General features: G+C 47.3%; 1 protein-coding gene across 1 annotated transcript; it reads left to right on the forward strand.

Moving 5' to 3' along the window:
- The first annotated feature begins 81 nt into the window (after nt 1–81).
- LOC126522903 (cytochrome P450 2J4-like) lies at nt 82–23,551 on the forward strand. The gene is made up of 8 exons (XM_050171749.3): nt 82–634; nt 1,904–2,031; nt 16,255–16,361; nt 18,789–19,090; nt 20,597–20,709; nt 20,943–21,207; nt 21,826–22,013; nt 23,086–23,551. The coding sequence occupies exons 1-8, from the start codon at nt 414–416 to the stop codon at nt 23,274–23,276; spliced, it is 1,515 nt and encodes a 504-aa protein (XP_050027706.2). The 5' UTR covers nt 82–413; the 3' UTR covers nt 23,277–23,551.
- The last annotated feature ends 936 nt before the right edge of the window (nt 23,552–24,487 follow it).

Raw genomic sequence — 24,487 nt, forward strand, 5'->3', positions numbered from 1 at the left:
TTGTATGATGCTTGGCTACATAGCTGTGACTTTTATGAGCGAGGCGCAAACGTAAACGTATAAGCCGAACAGAACGCCGGAGCCCAGCTTTACTAAAGCTTGCGACAAGAACTATCCGCTCGTATACAGGTCGTGTACCTGGCTAACTGTGTCATCAAGTGCCGCACTCTACCCTCGCCCGCAAAAGAACGTCTCTCCTGCCCTTCCCTCCCCCCCCCCTTCTCGCTCCCAAACGCATCCTTCTGTCTGTTCTCTATACTGCGTTCAAAACCACCTACTCCGCCGAGATCGTGTTTTGCAATACAGGAATTCAGCTAGTTAGCAGCGGCATAGCCCGCGGGCTTCGTGCTTCGCAGTCGACAACTCGTCAAGCCTAACTGATCACTGCGCCAAGAGTTGCTCCAGCTTCAATCATGCCGGAGGCGGTGACGTGGGATTGCGCGATCACGGCGCTGATCGTCGCACTCGCGGCACCGCTGCTGCATTACCTGTGGTTCTCGGTGCGGAGAATGTTTCGACCCGATCTGCCGCCTGGACCGCGAGGCCTGCCTCTCCTCGGCTACCTGCCCTTCATGACCGAGCACGGACATCGCGACATAGAGAAGCTCAAGCAGAAATACGGCAACGTGTTCGGGTAGGTTGATGATGATGGTGATGATGACCTTGATGAGTATGGCGCATACCCACTCACGGGGATTGACAAAGAGTCGGGCAGATTTTAGATATGTGTTCAGGTAATAAATTTATAAATCTAATTTTGCATAAACTGAAGCGAAGGAAAAAGAAAGGAGGCGCTGAAAGTTCAAAACCATTCTGTAGACTGTCATTTAGTCAAGAGGGAACAAAAGTATATATAATATTATGTTCCTGTAGCCAAAGTACGGTTTCTTCTTTTTCTACTTCTTTTTTTTTACGTTCTAAGAGATCATTTAGCCGCAGGAAACCGAAACACCGTCCTACACGAAAGAAAATTGGAACAACTTGATCACCTTTACCTCTGGTCATGGAGAGCGCAAGAAAATTGAAATTATGAAATTCTGAGGTTTTAAGTGCAAAAAAAAAAAGAAACACACGACCTGAGAGAGAGAGAAGGGAAGACGGAAAGGCAGGGAGGTAAACCAGACTGAGTCCAGTTTGCTACCCTACACACGACCTGATTCTGTACTACGCCGTGGAGGTTAGGCTCCGGATTAATTTTGTCCACCTCGGGTTCCCTAATGAGGACGCAGTACAGGGTGCGCGAGCGTTCTTGCGTTCCGCCCCTATCGGATTGCAGCCGCCGCGACCTTGACCGAACCCGCGACCTCGTCCTCGCCAGTGCAATTTGCGCATTGCCATCTAGCTGTAGGGCTACCGCGTCGGGTCGTCGAGAGCACATTCGTGAGTGCACTCGGATCACGGAGGGTTTACCGTGCCTTGAAAACTCCGGCTACAATTCGTAAATTGTAGTGTGTCCCGCCAAGTAATTAATTAGGGAAGATAATCAGGTATTTTTTTACTAGTCTGGTCGATTGCACGTTTTGATTTAAGGTACGCTATCTATCTATTACTCTATTAGGCTATGACGCTATTACGCTATCTGCCCCAGGCGATCTTTAAAAATGCTGTACAGTCTAAAAGCAGCAACAACGACAACAACAGTAACAGAACACGCCGTAAGTAAAACCTTGCTGCTACGAAGTTGAAGGAGGAGATACAAATTTCTTCGTTATATTCATTATTGCGCTTACTGCACTATGTACCTCTATGAGGATTTCAAGGTAAATTTCATTCAGTTTGTTATATCGATTATTTAGTTATATCATGTTTTGTTATAACGATACTCTTAATCGTTGCATTGGGTATCTGTCTTTTTCACTCCTGTGCTGTAACGTGTGACAAAGTGGCAAGTGGTTTTTTGTAGACTCCAGCTCGGTTTACGGTACGTGGTCTTCTTGTGCGACTTCGACTCCATAAAGGAGGCCCTTTGGAACGACGCCCTGCTCGACCGGGCCCATGAATTTCCCTTCAACGTCCACGAGAAATCTCAAAGTAAGCACGTTTGTCTCGGTTGTAGAAGATAGTACCTTGCACGCCAGTGTGGCTGTGGTATAATGTCACTGTCACCCAGTAGCGTGTAACGAACATCGATAGCGGTTTCTTCAAATGAAGCACCCTTGCCTCATGAGCAACAAGTAGTACATCCACAGCATATAGCAGCATCATCTGCGTGTCACCCATCAACATCCGATGAGCACCTAATGAACATTGATCGTGGCAGTGCTGTTGGGGGCATTGCCAGAGGCAAGGCTAGTCTGGCACTTGCTCCGCCTCAGCGTCCCAATTCGTGCCGTGTAAGCGTGTCACTGTGAGTCCGTCAATTAATGGCTTTCGCAGAAATGTGAAAATATGAAATATGAAATGTGAAATGTATCCGTGGGCCTTTCAGGGAAAATTACACCTGCTCTTCACTCGAGTGAGGAAACCCTCCCCGTGGTGGCGTAGTTGCTTTGGCAATGCGCCGCCACCATTACTTATGTAAGCCCGGGGGCGTGGGATCAAACCAGTGATAAGGGGACTAATTCACAAAGGCTTTTCTTTTTGTTCGTAAGAACTTCTTTCTGATTGGTCTCAGACTGCGCTAATATTATGTTCGCTGTCACTGTTGGACGGTTTTTGTTCTTCGAACTTTACTATATATCGTAAAAAACTTCTTGTGAATACGGGCCCAGATTCGTAGCGGCTTGACACCGTACTCTCAAACAATTACGTGTGTCCGGGGCCCTGCTTTAAAGTTTCCCTGTCGCGTTTCATTCCGCGCTAGATTCCGTGCTGTGAATCATGATCACTCGGATCGGTTTAAAAACATAATGTACCTTAGAAGTCGCTCGCGGTCATTACGGATGCTTAGTCGATATTTCTATTAATAGTACGAGCAGCTGGGCAGATAACTCTTCAGACACGGAAAGGGAATATGAAGTTATGCCGGATTGATGAATAACACTACTTGAGCACCAGCGGTGATGACGCCACACTGAAGTTCTCTCGGTAGCTGCTTGTGACGTCACGCGTTTTCCCTGCGCGTATGCTCCTGACTAGTTACTGCAAATTAAAGAAACCAAATGTTCAACCTAGGGAGCTTCGGGAACCTTTCCCTCATCAGAAACGACCGAAACTTACGAAGGTACTTTGAAACCTGTGACGTCTGATTATGTACCATGACAGCGCTGCGGTTTGAACGCGAAGTTCATAACGAGAAGCTTTACTCTTAATAATGATCTATACCTTTCCTCTAACATCGCAGCACCCTCAGTGATTACCGTGCACGTATAGACACCTTACCTACAGGAGTAAGAAAACTAGGACAGACAGTGGCTCACAATTTACAAGATCGCCAGATCAGAAGTTACTTAAACAACGTTAAGTATATGAAGGAACTTAACCATAAATATGAAAAATAATAAAGCCGTGAGTAAGTCCATTTACTTCTAGCCTAATTTCTCACATCTCAAGTCTACTGCATAACGACTGTTTTCGTTTGAATAAACTCTAGTGTTTAGAGTTGTTTTTTTGTGTGTGCATACATGTAGAGCGCTCTTCTATGTTCATATTGCGTATGCGTTTTTCACATGTATGCGTGCTTGTATTTTTATCCCTTATTCATTGTGTGTATTTCCTTTAGATGTACCAGATTAACGTTTCTGTTCTGCTGTCACAGTTTGTATGCAACTGTAGTTCCAATTTGGAGGGCCCCGCCAGGTGTTGCTTTTTCATTTGCAGCTCATTTTCCCGTTAATAGTCAACAGTTTCTTGTCAAATAAATGAAAAATTGATCACGGGAAGACTGCTTAGCCATGACTAAGCTAGTTTCCTGTAGCTCTTTCTGGCCCCTTTTGGCCAAGGCTGAGTTATTTGCGCAGGACACGAAAGAGAGAGAGAGAGAGAGAGAGAGAGAGAGATGTAATGAGAGTTTAGTGAAGACTTAAGAGCAGGGACGTCGAATGGGAGAGGCTTTCTTTTCTTTACGGGGCGGAAAGAGAAAGGGGAGAAAGAGGAAAGTAAGGAAGGATGATGAATGATGATGAAATCATACCGTGAGCTACAGGCATCCGCTGTCAGATATAGTGCATGAGCACATATCCTCGAGAAATTCTCGAGAACAAAACCATGCAGGTATGTACAAATGGTATAAGGTCTGCAGAAATACACAACTCACTGCACAAACTTTGCACGCGCGTCAGTTCAGTGTCACACTCGGCGGGTTCACTAAATGGATATATTGTTACGGGCATGTTGGGAGCATAGAAAGTCTGTATTTACAATATGTATACAAGCAAGCAGTGCCAGAGTAGTTAAGATGGCTGACCAGCAACAACACGCAGCCGCCAGCGTCTCGCGATCTTCTTCTTCCGTCCTTTTCTTTTATCCTTCCGTAACAGGACCCCCCGGGCGCTGAGGCGCTGTCCCGGCGCATGTTAGGCGAAGAATTGCTAGCGAAGTATGGCTTCAGCGATGAAACGAGCACGATGTCAACAGGCTTCGGACTTGAGGATGGATCACACGGTAACGGAGAGATCTCATGATTGATGTCGTTAACTTGACGTAGGACTTCATAAGGCCCTGTATAGCGAGAGAGAAGCTTCCGGGAGAGGTCGACCCGACGACATGGTGACCAAAGGAGCACCCATGGAAGCACCTGCGCCTAACTTAACATCGCGACGGCACCGGTCGTAACGCTCTTTTTGTGTATGCTGCGGGGCTAATGAACGAGATCGGGCGACTTCGGGCGCGCCATGTGAGCGTGATCGATGACCGTCGATACTCAGTTGCAACACGTGGCACAGAAGGGAGGATGGTGGCAAACGGCAATGTGTGCTCGCGACCATACAAAAGGTAAAGGGGTGAATATTCTGCGGTGTTATGTCGGGACGAGTTATACGCGAATGTCACGTATAGGCCGGCGTGGCGTCCCAGTCGCGGTGATCGTTGGTGACGTACATCGCCAGCATCTCTGAGCGTTCGGTTGAGAGGTTCCGTAAGACCGTTCGTTTGTGGGTGGTAGGCGGTGGACAGCTTGTGCTCCGTGGCACAAGAGCGGAGGAGGTCGTCGACAACTCGAAACAAGAACGAGTGGCCGCGGTGTGTAAGTAACTCTCGAGGTGCACCGTGGTGGAGAATAGCGTCGTAGAGGAGAAAAGCGGCGACGTAAGTTGCGCAACAAGTCGGCAACGCCTGTGTTATCGCGTAGCGTGTCGCGTAATCAGTAGCGACGGCGATACACTTACTCCCTCTAGTCGTCGTCGGAAAAGGGCCAAGCACTGCAAGTCAAAGCCTACGTGAAAGAAAGACTCAGAGCGACCTTCAATTGCATGGAGCCGTCCGATAGGTGGCAGGGGCGGTTCCTTCCGGCGCTGACACAATTCACAAGTTGCGACATAACGACGCACGGAGCTGTAGAGACCTGGCCAGAAGAACCAGCGTCGTACGTGGTCATATGTACGCAAAACTCCGAAGTGTCCCGCAGTCCGTTCATCGGGAAGTTGTTCGAGGACGACGGATCGGAGATGACGAGGAAGGACAAGGAGCAACTCATGGCCGTCAGGGTTGATATTGCGACGGTAGAGGATGCCGTCGTGCAGCACGAACTTGCGGCACGTGCCGTCGGTGCGGCCAGATTGCAATCCGGTGATAATGGACTGTAAGGATTCGTCGCGTTCTTGCTCAGCGCGCACGTCGGTCATGTCAGTAAAAACCATAACGCAGGTCACCGGATCATGCTCAGCAGGATCAGGGAGATCCACGGGGTGACGAGAGAGGCAGTCAGTATCCTTGTGCAGACGTCCAGACTTGTAGTTGACAATAAATGAAGCCAAGCGACCAAGCCGTCCTGTCGGGTCGCAGAGGGAAGGCAGCCAGCAGAGGGCGTGGTGGTCTGTAACGAGCGAAAATGTGTTGGCGTACAAATATGGCCGGAAATTGGAGACAGCCCAAACTGAAGCCAAGCACTCCCGCTCGGTGAGTGAGTAATGTCTCTCGTGAGGGGTCAGCAGGCGGCTGCAGGCGTAAGCTATCACGCACTGGGTACCATTCTGCTGTTGGGCGAGAATAGCGCCGATGTCGTGGCCGCTTGCGTCAGTGTAGACTTCGGTCGGTGCAGATGGATAAAAGTGGGCAAGTATGGGAGGGGTGGTCAGAAACCCGATGAGTGCCGCGAACGCGTGAGCGTGCTCCGGACCCCATGAGAATGGCGTGTTCTTTTTCAGATCTGTCAAAGGCCGAGCAACGTCGGCGACGTTTTTGATGAAACGGCGAAAGTAACAATACAAGCCGACGAAGCAGCGCACGTCAGAAGCAGAAGGTGGCACAGGAAAACTGCGAACGGCGCGAACTTTTACCGGATCAGGTTGTACACCGGATGCGTCAACGAGGTGTCCCAACACGGTAATCTGAAAGCGCCCGAACTGACGTTTCGTGGAGTTCAGTTGGAGGCCGGCTTTTCGGAAGACCACAAGAATGGCAGCGAGTCTGGTAAGGTAGCTGCCGAACGAGGGAGAAAAAGCAATAGCCTTTTTCAAACATCTGCGTAGGCTAGCACTTATCACATATACGTGGGCTCCTGCGTCGACGAGTGCTTGTAAAGGTGCGCCGTCTATTTTAGTGTCAATCACACTTCTCTTTGAGGGCAGAGACAGAGGATTTTCTGCAGTAGTAGGCAATGCTGCACCACCTCCGAGGGCTGCATTTCTTAGTTTTCAGAAAGGGTGTGGCCAAAAGTCATAGGGGACGAAAGGCGACGTGGCTGTGGCGAACGGGAAGATGGGCGACGTGTTTGCGGTGAGCGAGACTGGTGTCCGCACGGCGATGGTGAGCGACTGTACCACGTGCTCCTATAGAAGAGTTGTCGGCGCTGTTAGACTCGGCGGCGGGTGAAACATTGCGGTCATTTTCATCAAAACGGCGCATGTTGGTCAGCGTGCGAGGTGTTGACGGCCACGAGTTGCGACAGTATTGGGTGACGTGGCCAATGTGGCGACAGGTGAAACACATCGGCTGGTCGTCCGCAGTTCTCCACTCAGTCGGGTTGCGATAACGCAGAGAGAAGCGTAGGGGTGGAGCGAAAACAGTAGAAGGGCGTTCGTTCGCTCCGGGGTTGGCGACAGCACAGACAGTGTACACCAATGTTTCCACGTTCCTGGCGAACGATGGCTTGTACGAGGGGAACTGAAAAAGTGGTAGCGTCATGGTTACGCGAACAGAAAGCTGCAGGTGCCATCGCATCCTGTTCACGTCGAACGATTCGCACCACGTCCTCTGATGGCGACGCATGCTGCTGTGCGGGTTGATCTTCACACGTATAGGTTGCGGCAGTATTGGGAATTCTGGCGAATGATTGCAGGACGCGTCGGATTTTCGAATTTTCGGCACTCTTTGATGGTAGCATCAACTGTAGAGAAGCGTTTGCACCTGAGCAGATTAAAGGCGTCGTCAGCAATTCCCTTCAACACGTGCCCGACCTTCTTAGCTTATGTCATGTCGTGATAGGCTTTACGACAAAGCGCCAGCACGTCTTGGATGTACGAGACATAGGACTCCGTGAGGTATTGGGCACGGGAGGCTAGTTCCTGCTTTGCGGCAATTTTATAGCCGGCTGGTTTGCCAAACAAGTCCGTCAACTTTTCTTTGCATTTGTCCCAGCTGGTTAGCCCCTCTTCGTGGTTTTTGTACCACATCTTTGCCGTGCCTCTTAGGTAGAACAACAGGTTTGCTAGCATAAGCGTAGGGTTGATTCCACTCACGCGTTCGTACATAGCTACCCACTCTTCAACGTCGGTGCCGTCGACCTCGCAGAAAGTTCCACGATCCTTGGGTTGCACAACCACAACAGAAGGGGACAGCGACGTAGCTGGCGACGGTGACATTGGAGGCGGCAATGACGTTGATCCCGCGTGCTCACCGTCATTCATGGTGGAGACAGTGATGTGACATCCACTGCAGAGTTGCGTTTCCAGCCGTGGTATACCCCGCACCTCCCACCAAATATGTTACGGGGATGTTAGGAGTATAGAAAGACTGCCTTTACAATGCATATACAAGCAGATTCAGAGTAGTTGAGATGGCTGACCAGCAACAACACGCAGCAGCCAGCATCTCGCGATCTTCTCCTTCCTTCCTCTTCTTTTATCCTTCCGTAACAATAGTAAACATTCTGTTGTTGACTGCGAGGTCGTGCGTTCGCATTCCGTGCTGGAGATGCTTCAGTCAATCCATAAATTGAAGCTCTATTTAAAGCAGCTGAGGTTGATGCGACAAAAGTAAGACTTGACACCAGCAGCATTCCAACTTAAACATTAAAAAAGAAGAGGATCATGGGCGAGTACAGTATAACGTGCACCAGACCCGTACAAAAATGAGTGTTGATTAACCATTGATATATTGTTGGGGAATTGTTGAAACAACGGACTTCAACAAATTTTCAAGAGCAATTGAGTTCACTCAATCCTTGCACAACAATATTACCGTTGAGTGTTCTCAATAAACAATTTATTGGGTAATTTTTGTTGATTTTTCTAGTTGTTCTTTTGTTGTGTAGCAGTTGAGTCCAGTATACAATAATTAGAAATCGCATATGAAGACATTCCAAACATGTTTTGCGATGCGTTCCAAGCTAATTCCTGTCACTTTGCGGCAGGTAGGTTCTTCTTTCGCCTCGCTTTCATTAATAGAAAATTATGTGTGACCGATGGGGTGGAATCGAACGTCGGCCGTCGAGCCCGGTACTCTAACCAATAAGCCACGAGCGCGCGCATAATCCTCTCATTCGAAAGCTAGTAAGCTCTGAAATGCTTGGCGTGTGCGCCGCGTGCCACTTCCTGGTGCTGTCGCTACAGCTGGCGCTTTGAAGCGCCTATCTCCGGGACCGCCCCACTTTCGTAGCCATTTTCGCTACGTAAAAACTGCAACGTTAGACTAGATTCATGACCGCCCAAGTTCATAACGATTTATTTCTTCGCCGGTGTACAAATGCCATCGTCGTTTTAACATACACTAGATGACATAACCATTGGTACGATCCGAAATGAGCACGTTTCGGGGAGCAGAAGAATGCGAAATTCACTTGCAAACACGGTGACTACGCGCATGTGGAGTTCCCCAAAAGTAGACACGGCGGCAGCGCGGCCGGCGATAAGAAAGGTGCCGACAGGCGACGACGCTACCTTCGAGCAATTTAGGATTGCCTTTAAACAGCACTACTATTCTCTCTCTTGGAGCAACAGTATTGGGCTATAGCCACAGGAACGTATGCCTAGCCATTTATGATTTTCTATGTGGCACAAAAAGAATGCCTTGTTAACAGTTCTTAGTTTCAAGAATTGATTGATCTTTACTTTAGTTTGGAAAATTCAAAAAGTAAAGGCACAAATTCACACTTTAAATTTTACTATTATTATCCATAATTTACCTTACTCAAGTTTAGGTGCATCCACCTTTCTTCTTTTTTTTTTCTTTTTTTTTTTTTTTAACCATTCTTATCACCGCAAGGCTTACTACAGTATTGATCAATACTTTATTTCATGTATTCACATTTTATTGTGCATCTTGGATTATTTTTTTTTTCCTGTGTTATTTATTATCCAATTTATTTTATCTATTGAATCATATTACCACCCGATTCGTGGCCTATCCCCCACAGTGGGTTTGTGCCATTTGTTGAGGATTCATCATCATCATCATCATCGGACGCACTGTGGGAACCGTAGGATGCAAGCGCGCACACGCTACAAACATACACGGTGAGGTCTTCGAATTTCCTGGGACGTACCCTCTGTCCGTAAAGCAAATATAGTTTTTTGTCCAATGTCCGTGGTACTAGAGATCAAAGAATGAACGCGCTTTGAGATCGCAGCGCGCAGCTGCTATAACCATTGACTTCAAAGAGCTTCAGATTCAGCAACAGCCGCAACAGTATCACAGCTAATCGCTATATCTGCGGCTGCTCCCGTTACTCGCCTTGCAAGAAGCACGCGATTTATTTGAGCCTCGCCGAACTGTCGTCTTCTCATGTTCCAAGCCTGCAGGTCTCGTATGTTCAGTTAAGAACACCACAGGGAAATGAAAGAAATACAGGTAACGAACTCTTATTGTACCTTACTTGTCACCTCGTCATCTGCAAAGATGCTGCAAACTATTTTAGAAGTATTGTTTTTGTAAAAATAGCAAAACTAGTAGTAATGTTTATTTCCAGGTGGCGCGACAAACGTTAAGGTAGGTTCGGGTGTGTATGTGTGTGCGCAAACGGGCGCAACCGAGCTTCGTTCTGCGCACACTTTTGCAACAGTACACATGCTTACCGCTAGTTTCGTAGTCGCATTTTTTGGTCGTAGTATTTATTATTTACGCTATAAATTAGGTAGTTCTTAAAAATTTACGAAGGTTAATTGATGAAAAATTATTGCTAATCAATTAGTGGTTCTTAAGTGCCGTTATTTTGTGTTTGAAAGGTTTTTATAACTGAATACGATAGTGAAGCCATGTGAAGCTGTGAACGGCTCTAGGACTCAGTTATTCGGTTGCAGTTGTGCGGTGGTTCACGCCTCGTGCTTGATGAAAGTATTTTCTTTTCGAACATCAGGACGCACATTTTAGTGAAATGCTTTAACGACGATAAGTGGGACGTTTATCCGGTGAAGTGGTTGGCTCACCCAACAACTAGTCTTCTACTGATGTGCGAGCCTGACAGTTTTGATGAGTTGCGCGGCAGAGGCCATGATGCCTCTTGGAGAGAAGGCACCCCGAAACAGTCGCAGCCGCACTTCTGAAGATAGGTAAGTAATCTCGTTTTCTTGGGCACGTAGCCTTCTTTTCTATTTTGACATTGACGAGCGTGACATGTTAAGCACACCGTTCACTTTCTTGAAGCAAACCGCATGCCCCGGAGCAAATGCGCGCGATACTAACTCTCGCTGCCGCCGTCACTTCGTTTGAAACAATGGTAGGCGAAGAGGCAGCGGCGCCCCATGTGCGTAAAATTGCATTGCTTCATTTGTTCCTGTCTAATAACGTTTCCTTCATTTGTATGAGAGAACACAATTGGAACATAAGGATCGGCTTCTCTGCGCAGTGATAATTTTCTACAGTGGCCACGTCATCTTTCATGGGGGCTCACGTATGCCGTCTAAGCGCTTGTTATCGCGTTCCGTTACGTGAGAGGCGCGCTGCCTTTCAAGGTATTTAGGCAGGCACTACGAGTTTAGGAGAACCGCGACAAATAATCGTGCAGCAGGTGTGCAGCTGTGCTACGCTTGTACCACATTCGTACCGGAAGGCAGTGTTGCACTTCACGCTTACGCATTTCGTAACTATGGCGGCCTCCGTGGCAATTTGGGGCTCGAGGTCGTGGATACGATCCCTGCAGCGGCCGCATTCCAAAGGAGCGGAATGCAAAAACGCTCGTGCATTGTGCATTGTATGCACGTAAAAATTTCCAGGAAGTCAAAATTAATACGGAGTTCCCAACTACGACGTGCCTCATAATCAGATCGTTGGTTTAGCACGTGAACATCAGAATTATTTTTTTTTCCGTAGTGGCTCATCGTATACCATACGGTTAGTGTGATCACCTTTTGTGCCGTAGCGGTTAGCGCGCCTCGATTTAGGTTGCGGCTAATGATGCGGCGCACCGCGAAATATATTTCGCCTCTCTGGGATTTGTGGAGAACGGCCAACCGATTAGTCACAGCTTCCGCGCGGTGACTGTACACGGATACACAGCGCAAATGAACGGAGGTGTGGTGACGTGGTCAAAGAACACAGCCGCCGACGGGCTCACCTTATCGTCTATCACCGCCAAAACTACGGCAGTAAGCATCTTTATCTAGCGCGGCGGGTTGCCGTTGAAGGCGTACTGTACAATTTTAATAAGCGATAACAGAAACATGCCACCGTTCTCTGCTGCCTCTTTGAGTTGGACCGATCCGAATGTGCGTTGTTTCCAGAAGCGAAAGGAGCGCCAATCGGCGCGTTGTCGCCTCGAGCTAAGCGTCGCACTCGAGCACCGTTTGCGCGGTGAAGAATGACGCGTGCATGAAGCTAGCTCACTGCGCGGACGCTACCGCGCAAAACGCGCAAGGGCGTGTACGCGACGTTCTGCACACAAATCGCGCGGGATGATCGGAGCCACGCCGGAGCGGCTAGCTTCAAAGAAGCGGTACATGTTCTCACTCGTACAGGCACGCTCACGCTCGCATCGCTCTCGGCGTATGTTTAGGTCATTCCTTCTACTGGAATTCTGCCCAAAGATTCGATATCTGTTTGGTATGGGCTATGCACTGTCGCGTTGTCTTTGGTTCTGCGAGAGAGCCGGGAATATTTTCCCCACTGTGAAACATCGGTGTGAGTGTTTTAGCTAACATTTACCGTAGCAGCCCATTCCTTCCTTTTCTCGACGGCACTCGTAAAGAGTCGCAAATTTTTACTTGCCAGTATAGTGTGTAGTTCTATTTCGTGCGTAGTTATGTACAGTGTGTGGCAGATTCTTAATCCGCACAATATCATTTTCTGTCCACATTCCCTTCTCACAGGTTACGTATGCAGTAAATTCCCAGATGCTAAAGTGTTCTACGCCAAAAGCACCTTGGCGTCGTGCAAGAGACACCCGTTGATATGTGGCTGATTCACTAGCAAGCTCGCATCTCTGTTGCCACTCTCCATCAAGTGGGATTTTCAACTATCTTTTGTGTTGCTCTGTGGTGTACTAGCTGCCGCATGGACGCTGTGAAGGCTTACTTTCGATTTGCTCTGGCGTTTAGTAGTAAAGGATGGGCTACCTTCTGAGGGGAGGCATTTACTTTTGTTTGTGAGAATGTTTACCAGCCTAACCAAGTGATACGTGGGTACTGTAAACAGCAGCACGAACAGAGGCGGACGACGAAATAGGTAGGAGCACACACGAGCGCAAGCTCTACTAAAAGTTTGCTTTTGATGACAAAGGTATTAAACACACTGGTCAACTTGGCAAAGGTAAAAATCCGTGCATGCGTGGCAGAAACAGCCACGTGCGACAAGAAAAAAATATGAAGCCATGTCATGTAGAATAAACGTGCGTGAAAAACGAGAACTATCGGTCAAATCTATTGAAAAAGCGAAAGATTTGTCCGATAAGTGATACTGCCCAACGAGAAATACTCTTTTGAGAACAACTTTTTCCCACTAAGGGCAACAGATAACTTGGTTATGCAATTGTTTCGTTTGTGATCAATAAATATTGCTTCTGGAACTCCTCTGGTGTTGCGGTATAGAGCAGAAAGAACGATTGTTTCATCAGAAAGACCAGAACACAAGAGGACTTATGGAAGCATTATTTATTGATCACGAAGAAATATTCATAAGCAAGATTTCTGTGACCATTAGTGGGAAAGAGTTGCTGCAGTACTTCTCGTTAATATCACTTACAGGAGAAACCTTTCAGTTTTCGTGTTTTTGTTAGTTTTTGACGCACATGTTTATTCTACAGGACGTATTTAGGTCCTTTTTTGTTGTGCCGGGCTGTGTATGCTGTGCATCCATGGCTTTTTCTTTGTGAAGTTGGCCAGTGTGTTTAAAATCTTCGTCATCACGAATAAGCTTCTACTTGAGTCAGCGTTCATGTGTGTTCCTACCTTAATTCATCCTTCTCGTCTCTGTTTGGGTGGTTGTGAAATATAAATGCACACCGAATTGGCGAAGTGTCCATAGAATTGATACATGAAGTTATTTGCGCTGTTTATTTCAGGAAGAACGCTATAGGGTCTTATCTTCTCAATGTTTTTGACACTGAGTACATTTTTCTGGTTCAATTTCAAGGAGTCCCCTGAGGAAGCCAATAAGAGTGATGGTAACTTCCTTTGTGTGTAAGATTTATGAATTTCATCCACTCAAGGCATGACATGGCACATACCTGATTGTAGGTTGCAAGCATTCGTAGTAAGATCTACTTTTCGGTTCTCATGACGCTTCTTTGTACTGCGCTGCATTCTCCAGGCACATGAACCTTTTTATGCTCTAAGTGCATGCGTTCTTTTTCTATATGTTGGAGCGAAAATTGTAAACTTAAATATGCATATATATCATTTTCCTTGTAATCTTTTTCAACATGGGTGCTGTAGCTCCCTCTGTCTTTCAGTTACTGCTTTGTCCCAATTTTTATGCAAACTTTATGTATTTTATGCAGCAAAATTCTGGTGCTATTTTAATAACATTTTATCTGCGAAATTGAGGTAATTGGTGTTTCGTATATGCATTTATTGGTGTTTTTCACTGTCTCAGCAATCTGGCTGTCGAGTCATTGGAACCTTTTCTCATACTTTATGGCTATTTCTGGGGTGCTTGATACTGAAAGTGCAGGTGACCATTTATTTGGCTGTTTGGAATTGTGTTAGCCATGTGTTACTACCAATTTTCTGTGCTAAATATTTATTTTTTCTCTTATCGTTCAAGGTATTAGCCTTTCCTTATCTCTTTATTGACTGAGGTAGCACTTAGTTGCTGGGTATAGGAAAAAAGGCCCCAAAAAGTGCTTTAATTAGCTTTGTGCAGGTCCAGAAAGATTACCTAAAAATGAGCTCACTAAATTGAGGAAATGCCACTAAGGAACTCTTCTGTACCCCACATTAACATAATCAAATGGTGTACTGTTTGTTCTTGACTTGTGCCAGGGAGATAAACTTTTGTGTAATGAAAGCAGCTTATTTCTGAAGAAAGCAATCCTGGCTTGTCAGAAACACGATTCAGGTGTTCATCATGCCCGACAACTTTCTAAATTATGTCTCGTCAAATAATAGCTAAGTTGAGTGATGTTATTTTATAAAACAATTGGGCAACATGAAAATATATATATCTCGAAGACAAAGCTCAGGCAAGTCTATTTTGGTACTTCATTAAATTTTAATCGTGGTGAAAGACGTGTGCTAAAGGTTGTATATATTTACGTGAAGTCATTTGTTTCAAGTTGGTTATTTTGCCTTCTCACAGTCAGCCGTAGCTCTTCCTGTGATGTGTTAGTGTGCGCAACATTTTAATGTAACATATTCAGATGTCTTTTGTGTATTCACATGCAAGCAGCTCCAAGTGTTCATGTGTTCAAAGTTGGTTGTTACAAGGGTATGCTTAAGGCCTGGCTTTTGAGTCGCTTTGCCTTCTAGTCATAAACTTAAGTCGAAAGTGAAGAGCACAATGATCGTTTTGATTTGATTCATATGTATAGGTTTTTTCAGATGTATTTACACTGCTAGAGTGCTGTAGGTACTAGCCTATGTCTCCAGGTTCGATGTAGTGGTGCCTTATGTACTGTAATACTGCACGCATCTTTAGTGTAAATAAAGGTACTTCAAGTTGATCAGTCTCTCCTTTGATTTTGTTTGTGTTTGGGAAAGTTACGAGCAGGCACCGGGGCATGCAAGTGTGAACAGCGAAGCAATTTCAATATATGAATAAAAATACACTAGCCCAACGAAACGTCAATCATATTTCAATGGCGACTTCTGAAATCTCAATGGCATCTCAAGTGTGCAACAATATGCTTTTCAATGCTGTGGCAATTAACTCAACAACAGGTCAACAGAACTACCACAACGTTAGTTCAACGCAGAATCAATGGTAACTCAACAACCATTCAACAAAACGAACACAACGGGCCGTCTAAGCACAATGGACTTTCAATGGTAACTTAACAATTATTCAACATTGAGGTACCCAATGGTGTTTCAATTTGATTTCAGTGGCCAATATTCAAGAGTGCTCAACACTCAACCCAACAATTCTCCAACATACTCTCAATAATTCCTCAATAAAAAACTCAACATTGACCAACAATATTTCAATGCCTTCTCAATAATTTTTTTTGTACGGGGAGGCAGGAGATCGCGTCATTCTTTTGCAGTGAAGCTGTATACTTCTACCGTCCAAAGAAATTTTCGTGTACTTATGAACAAAAAACTCCCCATACGTGGGCCCATCCCGGAGATAGTGTAATGCCGGGCCGACCCGCGGCGGAGGTGCAGCGGGCGTTAAGCACTCCCCATGCGTGGGTCTATCCTGAAGATAGCGCAATGCCGGGCCGACCCGCGGTGGAGGTGCAGTTCGCCATCAAGGGGCCCACATACACAGCTTCGCTGATCATCCTTCACAGTGTGGAAGTGCACTGAGTTTTTTCTCTTTCTTTATTTCTTTTTGGTACTCGGATTCTATTTGATGCTGCGATCGCGTGATGTCGAAGCACTCAACCGCGTGTTCCTCATGCAGGCATTACTGTTGCCAACGGGCCGCGTTGGAAGGAACAGCGCCGGTTCGCAATGAGGACGTTCAAGACACTGATCAGTACCAGGCAGGCTCTCCAGAGGCATGCACACGTGAGCTACGGCAACGGCTTTCTCTCCGCCGACATCTTCTGGGCGTCATATTATTGTTACTAAGAAAAAATGGCTGTGGCTTAGCTAAGGTTAAGCCCAGGATGCGAAGCATACTAGCCTTTATTTTAGTTGTTGAACCACTGTTTAGCCTGGTGAACTGCTGTTGCTTGGCTATATTATATGTTGCATATTGCAATCACTCAGTTCAGCCCTTGGGCGCGGCCGGGCAGCCACCATTGAGGGTATGAGCCATTGTTCATTGCTGTGCGTCTCATATGTGGGTCTATTCTCTTTTAAGTTTGCTATGTTTGTTATTAAGTTGCTTCTATTTTTATGCGTTGCATATTGCAATCATTCAGTTCAGCCATTGGGCGCGGCCGGGCAGCCACCATTGACCTTTAGCGCAACCACGTGACGTGACGTCACGACAGCCGGAGGACAAGCTGGGCCCCAACTCGCGCAATATGCAACGCATTCTTGGCTTAACCAAGCTAAGCCTGGCCATTTTTGGTTCGGCTAGACGAAGAAACAACTCATGCAGGCGAGCGCACGAGCTGAGACCCGGCTACGTAGCTACGCGGCCGCAAGCGAGCGCACGAGTTGAGCCTCCGCTTTTGCAGCTGTTATGACGTCATATGGTAGCTACGCGGCCGCGCGCGGCGCAGCAAGGAATAGCGTGGTTCTGCGGCTAGTATGCTTCGCATAAATATATGTGCCCAAACCATAGACAAAGGCCTCTTGATCGTGGTCGTATAGGCTGACGACCATGTACTTCTGCGTTGCAGACGACCAGCAGACGATAATAGCGATAATAGGCTCACCCACATTGACAAACGAAATCATATTTTCTTGCGAAAAAAAAAAATGAGAGAGGAGTTTTATGTTACAAGTTTATACAAATTTGATAACTGTTTTGAATCTGCCAACAACAGCTGGTGCGCTTGAGTTCACCCAAACGGGTCCGAATCTTTGGACCGTGTGGCAGCGATCATTGTGGATCGCGATCGAGAAATTCGATCCGGATCGAGCACGATGACGATCAAAAGTGAACGTATCACACCGGTATGACAGACCAAAAAGGTCACTCTTAACGTCATAAGAGGCTTAGTAGGCCAGCGAGAACGAAAAAAAAGAAAGAAAAAGGAGAAGAACGAAAGACGGTTGGCGGCGCTTTGAAGTTCGTGCGCCAGTTCACCGCGACTCCGTAAATTTGATCGGATCTACTCGAGCCTAATAAATTTTTTATCGGTAGAAATTAAGCGCATTCTATTTGTTCAAAAAAGCTGTAGATCGAACTTAGCTAGGTTCAGGAGGCAGCTAAAGTTAGTATTTAAGAGCGTTGGCCACACCAGTCCAAACGCGGGCAGACAGACAAAGAACTTTAATTACAAGCTCCTGAGAAGCTTTGCCCTAGGGCAGAGCTGCGGGTCGCTCCCACGTGGGGACTGGTAGGCGGAGAAAGATTCTTTAAAATGCTTGACGTCACACCGACCTATACCAACGCGTAGGTTTATCCGTCAAAATAAATAAAAAGGAGCTTCGGCTTTAAATTTCTTTTTGTCCGAAAATCAATGCGTTACCACAACATCAAGAAAAAGTGTTTTGAAAGAACACAGCATCATTCTCAATGGATTCTTTGTTTCTTTTCTAATATCCCTTTAAAAGCGCTTCTTCGATTTACCTAGTTCGGGCAATCCGTTTACTGACCTCGGCTTTCGCTCTAATGATATGCTCGTCATTGTCAGGGCATTTAGCTGCAAGAAATTCGTGATTTCGCCGGCGGGGTGCTGTTCTGAGGCGTTATTGTGGAGATAAGAAAATTCCGCCCTGTTGTTGAATTCACCATCTTGTGAGCTCCGATTGGTCCACAGGGCTGCTAAGGCCTTTGCGATTGGTCCAAAACATCAGCATGGTGGAATTTGAGTGTCCGGAATAGTTACGCGGAAATCAGTGTTGTGAGTGTCGACGTGTGCTCATAGCCCACTGCCAGTCCTTGGAACATTATTCAGTGGTGCAACCACAATGCAACCGTGCTGTAGCCTGAGTTTGTAAAGTAACTGATCAAAAAGAAAATTGAGAGAGAGAGAGAGAGAGAACGTCGTTTACCTTGCACTCTCTCTCTTCATGTCGCTTAACTGTCCTAAGCCATCGGTACCATCAGTGAGTGCAATGCGTGACACATGAACTTTGCATAACCGTCGGAAGTAGCTACATTCCCATTGCGGGCGCAGAATTTCTAAACTGAAGGGGAACTTGCACTAACGCGGGCGAAATCGCGATAGCATCGCGTTGCCATTCACGAAGAACGCACACGCTGATATCACAACCATATCGGGAAAGCAAGCCAAGCGAGCAGGTTAACTGAGTGTTTCACCAGGACCTTTTGTTTCACTGAACCGTCGCGGACGTGACCACTGCCGCGTGCAGGACGAACTGTCGAACTTGGTTCGCGAGCTGGCGTCTCACAAGGGCGAGCCCGTGGCCATCTCCTCGTTGTTGGTGTCCAGCACGTCCAACGTCATCACGGCGCTGGTGTACGGCCGGAGGTTCGAGTACGGCAGCCCCGAGCGTGTCGAGCTGGACGAGTTCGCCGATGGGATCATGGCGTTGGCGCCACAGATGTCGTCCATCAACTTCTTCCCGTGGCTGCGCAGAGTGCTCTCCATTCTTCACATGGGAACATGCGGGAGGCTCAGGAGCGCTTTGATACGAAGGGATCGCCTCTCAGAGTGAGTGGGCTGGCCGAGCAGAGCTCAAGTTCGGCGTTACGCGGGTCGACCAGACATTCTATACTTGCGATGGCAAGTTGTACGTCTTTGTATTGGTTCGTAAGATTGCTTTTCCGGAGACTTTTGTAGGTCATGTGCGCCTCCGAGATGGGTAACCGTGCGAAACTTTACTTATGATAGCCAGTTATGCTTAGTGTTTGCGTTGGTCAGTGAGGCGCCTTGTCTGAAGCTGGTTGTGTGTCACAGGTGCCTCCGAGATGTGTAATCGCGCAAAATTGTACTTAAGAGGAAGCTTTAGCTCGGGCGCTCCTATCTAAATACATGTAAAAGGAGAATTCGTTTTTCTCAGCAACCGCAGCATCATATTTGACGAGGTATGTTGCGTTAAAAAGAAAATCTTAAATTCTAGTGACTGTTGGTTTTGAATTTTTGATTTAGCTCCTCAATCTTTTATTAAAAATTGGCAAAAACTGAGAATTCTCAAAAAACGAAACTATGAAGTTTACAACTCTGTAACTCAGAAACGTAAAACGATAATACAATTCTTTGAATTGCATCTAATAGTGCATCTAAAGCGAACAATATTGATATGCTATACATGAACTTCAAGAAATTTAGTAATATGCAAATACAGCTTTTGCAGAACCGTTGTAAACAACGTGACAGATTCACGTAAGATTTAAAACGACATATCGAATTTGTCCGCTTTCAGTGGTCTAATGGATGCCGTTTACAGAACTGCCATATCTGTTTTTGATGCAGAGTTACGAATTTGTAAACTTCGCTCTTATCCTTCTTTTTCAAGCTTTCAAATTTTCGAAAATTCTTTTAACAAAATTCAGGACTTCAAGCGTAGTCCCACTTCCAACAGTCACTAGAATTTAACTTTCTCTCTCAAATGCAACAAAAATCATCAAAATCTGTACAGGGGTTATTTCAGAAAAAAAAAAAAACGTTTTTGCATTTTACATCTATTTGAATAGGCCGCGTCGGAGTTGGGCCCGAGCTGAAGCTTCCTCTTAAGTGTTTTCGCTGGTTCATACCATCTTGGCTGAAACCCTCTCTATGTCTACTGACCAAAAAAGAAAGATAAAATATGGGAGAAAACGCGAAGGTCGTCACCGATGTTTCGGAGGCAACAGCAATAATTTGCAGACGGCCTGATAGATGGCACAACAATACGCGCTGCGGAAAATTTACTAAGTTAGCTCAGAGGCTTCCCTAAGGAGCATAGCTCTGCGCCTTGCTAGCCAAAGGTGGTCAGCATGTGCCTGAATTAAGTGCTGCTTGATCGGCTAGAGAATATATATGTATACCGACTAGCGTCACCGTACGCGTGGGAGACCTGAACTTGCAATTTCTTTCAGTCTTAGGCGATGAGTCTTTGATCTTGCCTGCTTAAAATTCCTTAAGTTGACAAGAATGAAATGCTATTTACAGACAAGACAAGAGTGAAATGCTATTTAGAGACCCTCCCCTTGTATTCCTTGTTTTCTCTCTCTACAGGACCCTAATAAGTCTTCACGAGAAAACCTATGAGGACGGCGTGGTTCGCGACTACGTTGATGCCTTTCTCAGCGAGATGAGACGACCAGAGCAAGAAAAGAAGACTTTCACGCGTGAGTGTGTAGAGTAAGAGCAATTCGAGGAATATCGAGTTCAAGCCCCATCTAATATTCCCTGTCCAGCGGGAACGCCTTCCTGTTTCTCTGGCCCGCGTGCCATCTGCAGCGCACTTTTCAACGGACATGATTCCGTCCAACATTCAGCCTATCAGTCCTAACATATGCGGTGTTTATCTTTACTCCCTCTCTTAAACGCCCTCTGTCGTCGACCACGCGCTTTGTTGCAGGCGACGTGCTTAAGAGCAACGCGTCCGCCTTCTTCGGTGGCGGGAGCGAGACCGTGCGCTCCGCGATAGAGTGGCTGCTACTGATGTGCGCCGCCAAGCCGGAGATGCAGGATCGCATCCGGGCCGAGATCGACGTCGTGCTCGGTCAAAGCGGTCAAGGTTCTCACGTGCTGTGGGAAGACCGCAGCAGGATGCCGTACACGCAGGCCTTCATCTGGGAGATGGCGCGCTTCGAACCGGTCAACCCTCTCGGCCTCATGCGATGGTGAGCTCGCGAAACAAGGACGTCCCGGCTCATCGCTGTTCTTAGCGGGGCTATACAGAGAGACGCTCTACCGGCTGACTTCGTCTTTCTCTTCGCGAAGTCCTCCTCCTCCTCCTCGTCCTCCTGCTCTTGGTCCGACTTGCGAACGCCGCCGCTTGCGTTCAGACTCGTTTGCGTTGTTGTTCTCTCCGTGAGGAATGTGATCGAGATACCCGAACGTAGGATAAGGAGCAGGTATAACGTTGCTGTTACCTAGACAACCTACAGCCGAGTCACTTTCCAGGGTGGTGTCAGTACATACGCTCTCTAGGTTGGATCGAACGTATATATGGACATTTTTATTTTCGCTCAACGAGATGAGTTGGTAGCCTGCGCTTACAAAAAATCGTGCCTGTATCCTTGTGTGGTGTGAATTTCTTTGGTTTCGCGCTTTATTTACCTACAATACCTTCCAGTATGTGCATGGAAAGGGCTTGCGAGCTTATTCTGTCGCGTTTTCAACCTCTAAGTCATAGCGCTATCTGTGATATGGCTTGACGCATTCTACTTTAGGTCTCAGTAGCACTTAGCAACTTTTTTGTTGTTGCCTGATGTGATCTCTCCACGCTGTCACCGCAGTGCCAGCGAGGACACGAAAATAAGCGGCTACGTCATTCCGCGAGGAAGCATCGTGATCTCTTCGCTGAGGTCCATTTTCCACGACACGTCCTTCTGGGAAGACCCAGAAGTTTTCCGGCCCGAGCGCTTCTTGGTCGAAGGAGGGACCCGAGCCAGGAAACCCGAGAGGCTGATCCCTTTCTCATACGGTGAGAGCGTGGCGATGTCTTCTTTCGTACTTTATTGCCGCAGCGTCTACAAAGAGGGTACTAAGACACTACATGTCAAATCAAGGCAAAGGTGACGCAGGGAAACGTAGGTGGTGGAATAGGAGGAGTAAAGGACAGGAAGCGAGGGTAGATATCGGCGAACAAGAGAAGCCTTAGGCTCGGACCATTGCATTTCGAAGAGGAACGTGTATTCGTCCTCTCCTCCCCCTCCCCCTTTCCCCATGAGGCGAGTAGGATAAGCGCCCGCACGAAGGAGCGAGATAAGGGCTGGGTTTACCCAGCACGGTATCACGCTAATACGCAACCGGTAATATGCATGCGTCAAGCTAAACACCTGTACATTGAGTTACGGCATAGTTAATACGTACTCCATCTAGCGTGTACATATACGCCGTAGTAAAAGTAAATGTGAGTGTTGATGATCGATAACAATGATGTCTGTATGCATACCCTCCGAAGCGAGGCGCCGACAAATAGGCGGCTATCCTAGTATGAACGCCAGTAGTGACATCACTTAGTAGCAGCGCGGCCACCTAGTAACAGTAGGGTGCCTAGTACACTAGTACACTATAATGCGTCCCCTCTTGCACGGTAGGGGAAAACAGCTGGGCTAGATCGTGACATCTGGCGACACTGTGGTCAACACTTTGCTAAACCGAAACAGAACTTTCGTTACAGTCACCAACGGCGCAGCGATTACCGGCTGACTGATACGCATTTGCAGCGCCATAATCAACACTTAATTTATATCGTTGCTCTCGAAGCAAAGAGCTGTGCGGAGCACATGAGTGTTCTCACCGCGGTATGTTGATCACAATGTTATCAGGTGTCGCTACGAGTGCTGCCGTTGCCGGATACGTATTCTGGTATACTGCGCCACACGTATCAGCTAGTGCGTCTCTGGTGTGCTAAAGCTCCATTATCAGGTGTTCATGTTCATCGTATTGCTTGACACTCAGACACAAAAAAAATATAGAATGCAACTGCATACCTCGTGCTCTTGAAGCCAGAGTAAGAAAACGTTCTTATCGAAAACGTCGCTTGCTTACAGGCAAGCGTTCTTGCCCCGGGGAGATGATCGCCAACATGGAGACGTTCATCTTTCTTACCACCATCCTGCAGCACTTCATCATCGAGGTGCCTCCCAGTGGTCCGGCCCTTGCTTTCGACGAGGTGTTGACCATATCCCTTAGGCCCCGATCGCAGGAATTGGTATTCCGCGCGCGAAAAATGCGCGCTTGACAGCACCCCTAATAGATCCTGCAGCAAGTGGTCTTGCAGAGTACTCGAATCATACGCGCTCCGAGACGCCGCTTGGAATTCCTGCGAACCCTCCGTTACCGCTCTGTGGTTATGATGATGATGATGTTTCAGTGGCATCCCCGTTGAAATGGGGCGGTGAAAAATAGTCACCTAGGCTGCTTGATTTAATCAGGTCGCCAATACATGTTCTTTACCTAGCATTTTTGTGTACATCGCCTTAATATTTTTTCCCCTTTGAATATATATATATATATATATATTGTAAGCACTATTAACGTACTTCGTCGTTTTCATTTGTACATAGCCATCATCATCTTCACTGTTCTTCGACTTCTTCGCGCGTGAGCTGGGGGCGTTGCCTTTGGTGGAATAAACAGCGCTGGACAACTTGATCGGTCTCGGTATTATAAAGTGGTGGAGGTACGTCAAGATCCCGACGTCCTCTCGCGTTCCCGTCGTCCCTGGAGCTCCGTTCCGGTCGCCGCCTGCACCCAACTACCCCTACAACAATGGACACTTCCGACCCCGGCCCTTCCGGCGCCTCAAACCCTACCACACAGACGACCCCACCTGCGGCGCCCTCTTGGACTGTGACGAGCCCTCAGCGCGATCCCCCTGTCTTTGCGGGACTCCGCGGTGATGACGTAGACGATTGGATCGACCACTACGACCGCGTGAGTTCTTGTAACAAGTGGAACGACACCCAGAAATTGAGGCACGTCGCCTTCTACTTGACCGGTGTTGCAAAGACGTGGTATTTCAACCACGAAACCGACATCGCGGATTGGACCACGTTTACCTCGAAGCTGCGGCAAATCTTCGCTTCCTCGTCTGGCCGTGCAGAAGTCGCCAAACAGAAGCTGGGAACGCGCCGCCAACTTCCCCAAGAGTCTTACACCTCATACATAGAGGATGTCTTGGCTCTGTGCCGCCGTGCGAATCCTAGCATGACGGAAGCCGAACGCGTTCGCCACATCTTAAAAGGCATTGGGCCTGTCGCGTTCAACGCCTTAATCGTGCAAAATCCGGCTTCTGTCCAAGACATCACTTCAACGTGTCAACGCCTCGACGAGCTGCAGTCTATTCGTCTTCCACATGACAGCAGCGATCCTCAGGTTGCTCATTCTCCAGATCTACGTGCTCTTATCCGCACCATCATCCGCGAGGAGCTTCAACTACAAGACCTAAAG

This window comes from Dermacentor andersoni, chromosome 6 (genome assembly GCF_023375885.2).
Source record: "Dermacentor andersoni chromosome 6, qqDerAnde1_hic_scaffold, whole genome shotgun sequence".
Lineage (NCBI taxonomy): Eukaryota > Metazoa > Arthropoda > Arachnida > Ixodida > Ixodidae > Dermacentor > Dermacentor andersoni.

Coding starts and splice junctions, on each gene's coding strand:
- LOC126522903 (XM_050171749.3), top strand. CDS start 414: ATGCCGGAGGCGGTGACGTGGGATTGCGCGATCACGGCGCTGATCGTC. Junction 635..1,903: donor AAATACGGCAACGTGTTCGG/GTAGGTTGATGA, acceptor GGTTTTTTGTAG/ACTCCAGCTCGGTTTACGGT. Junction 2,032..16,254: donor CGTCCACGAGAAATCTCAAA/GTAAGCACGTTT, acceptor TTCCTCATGCAG/GCATTACTGTTGCCAACGGG.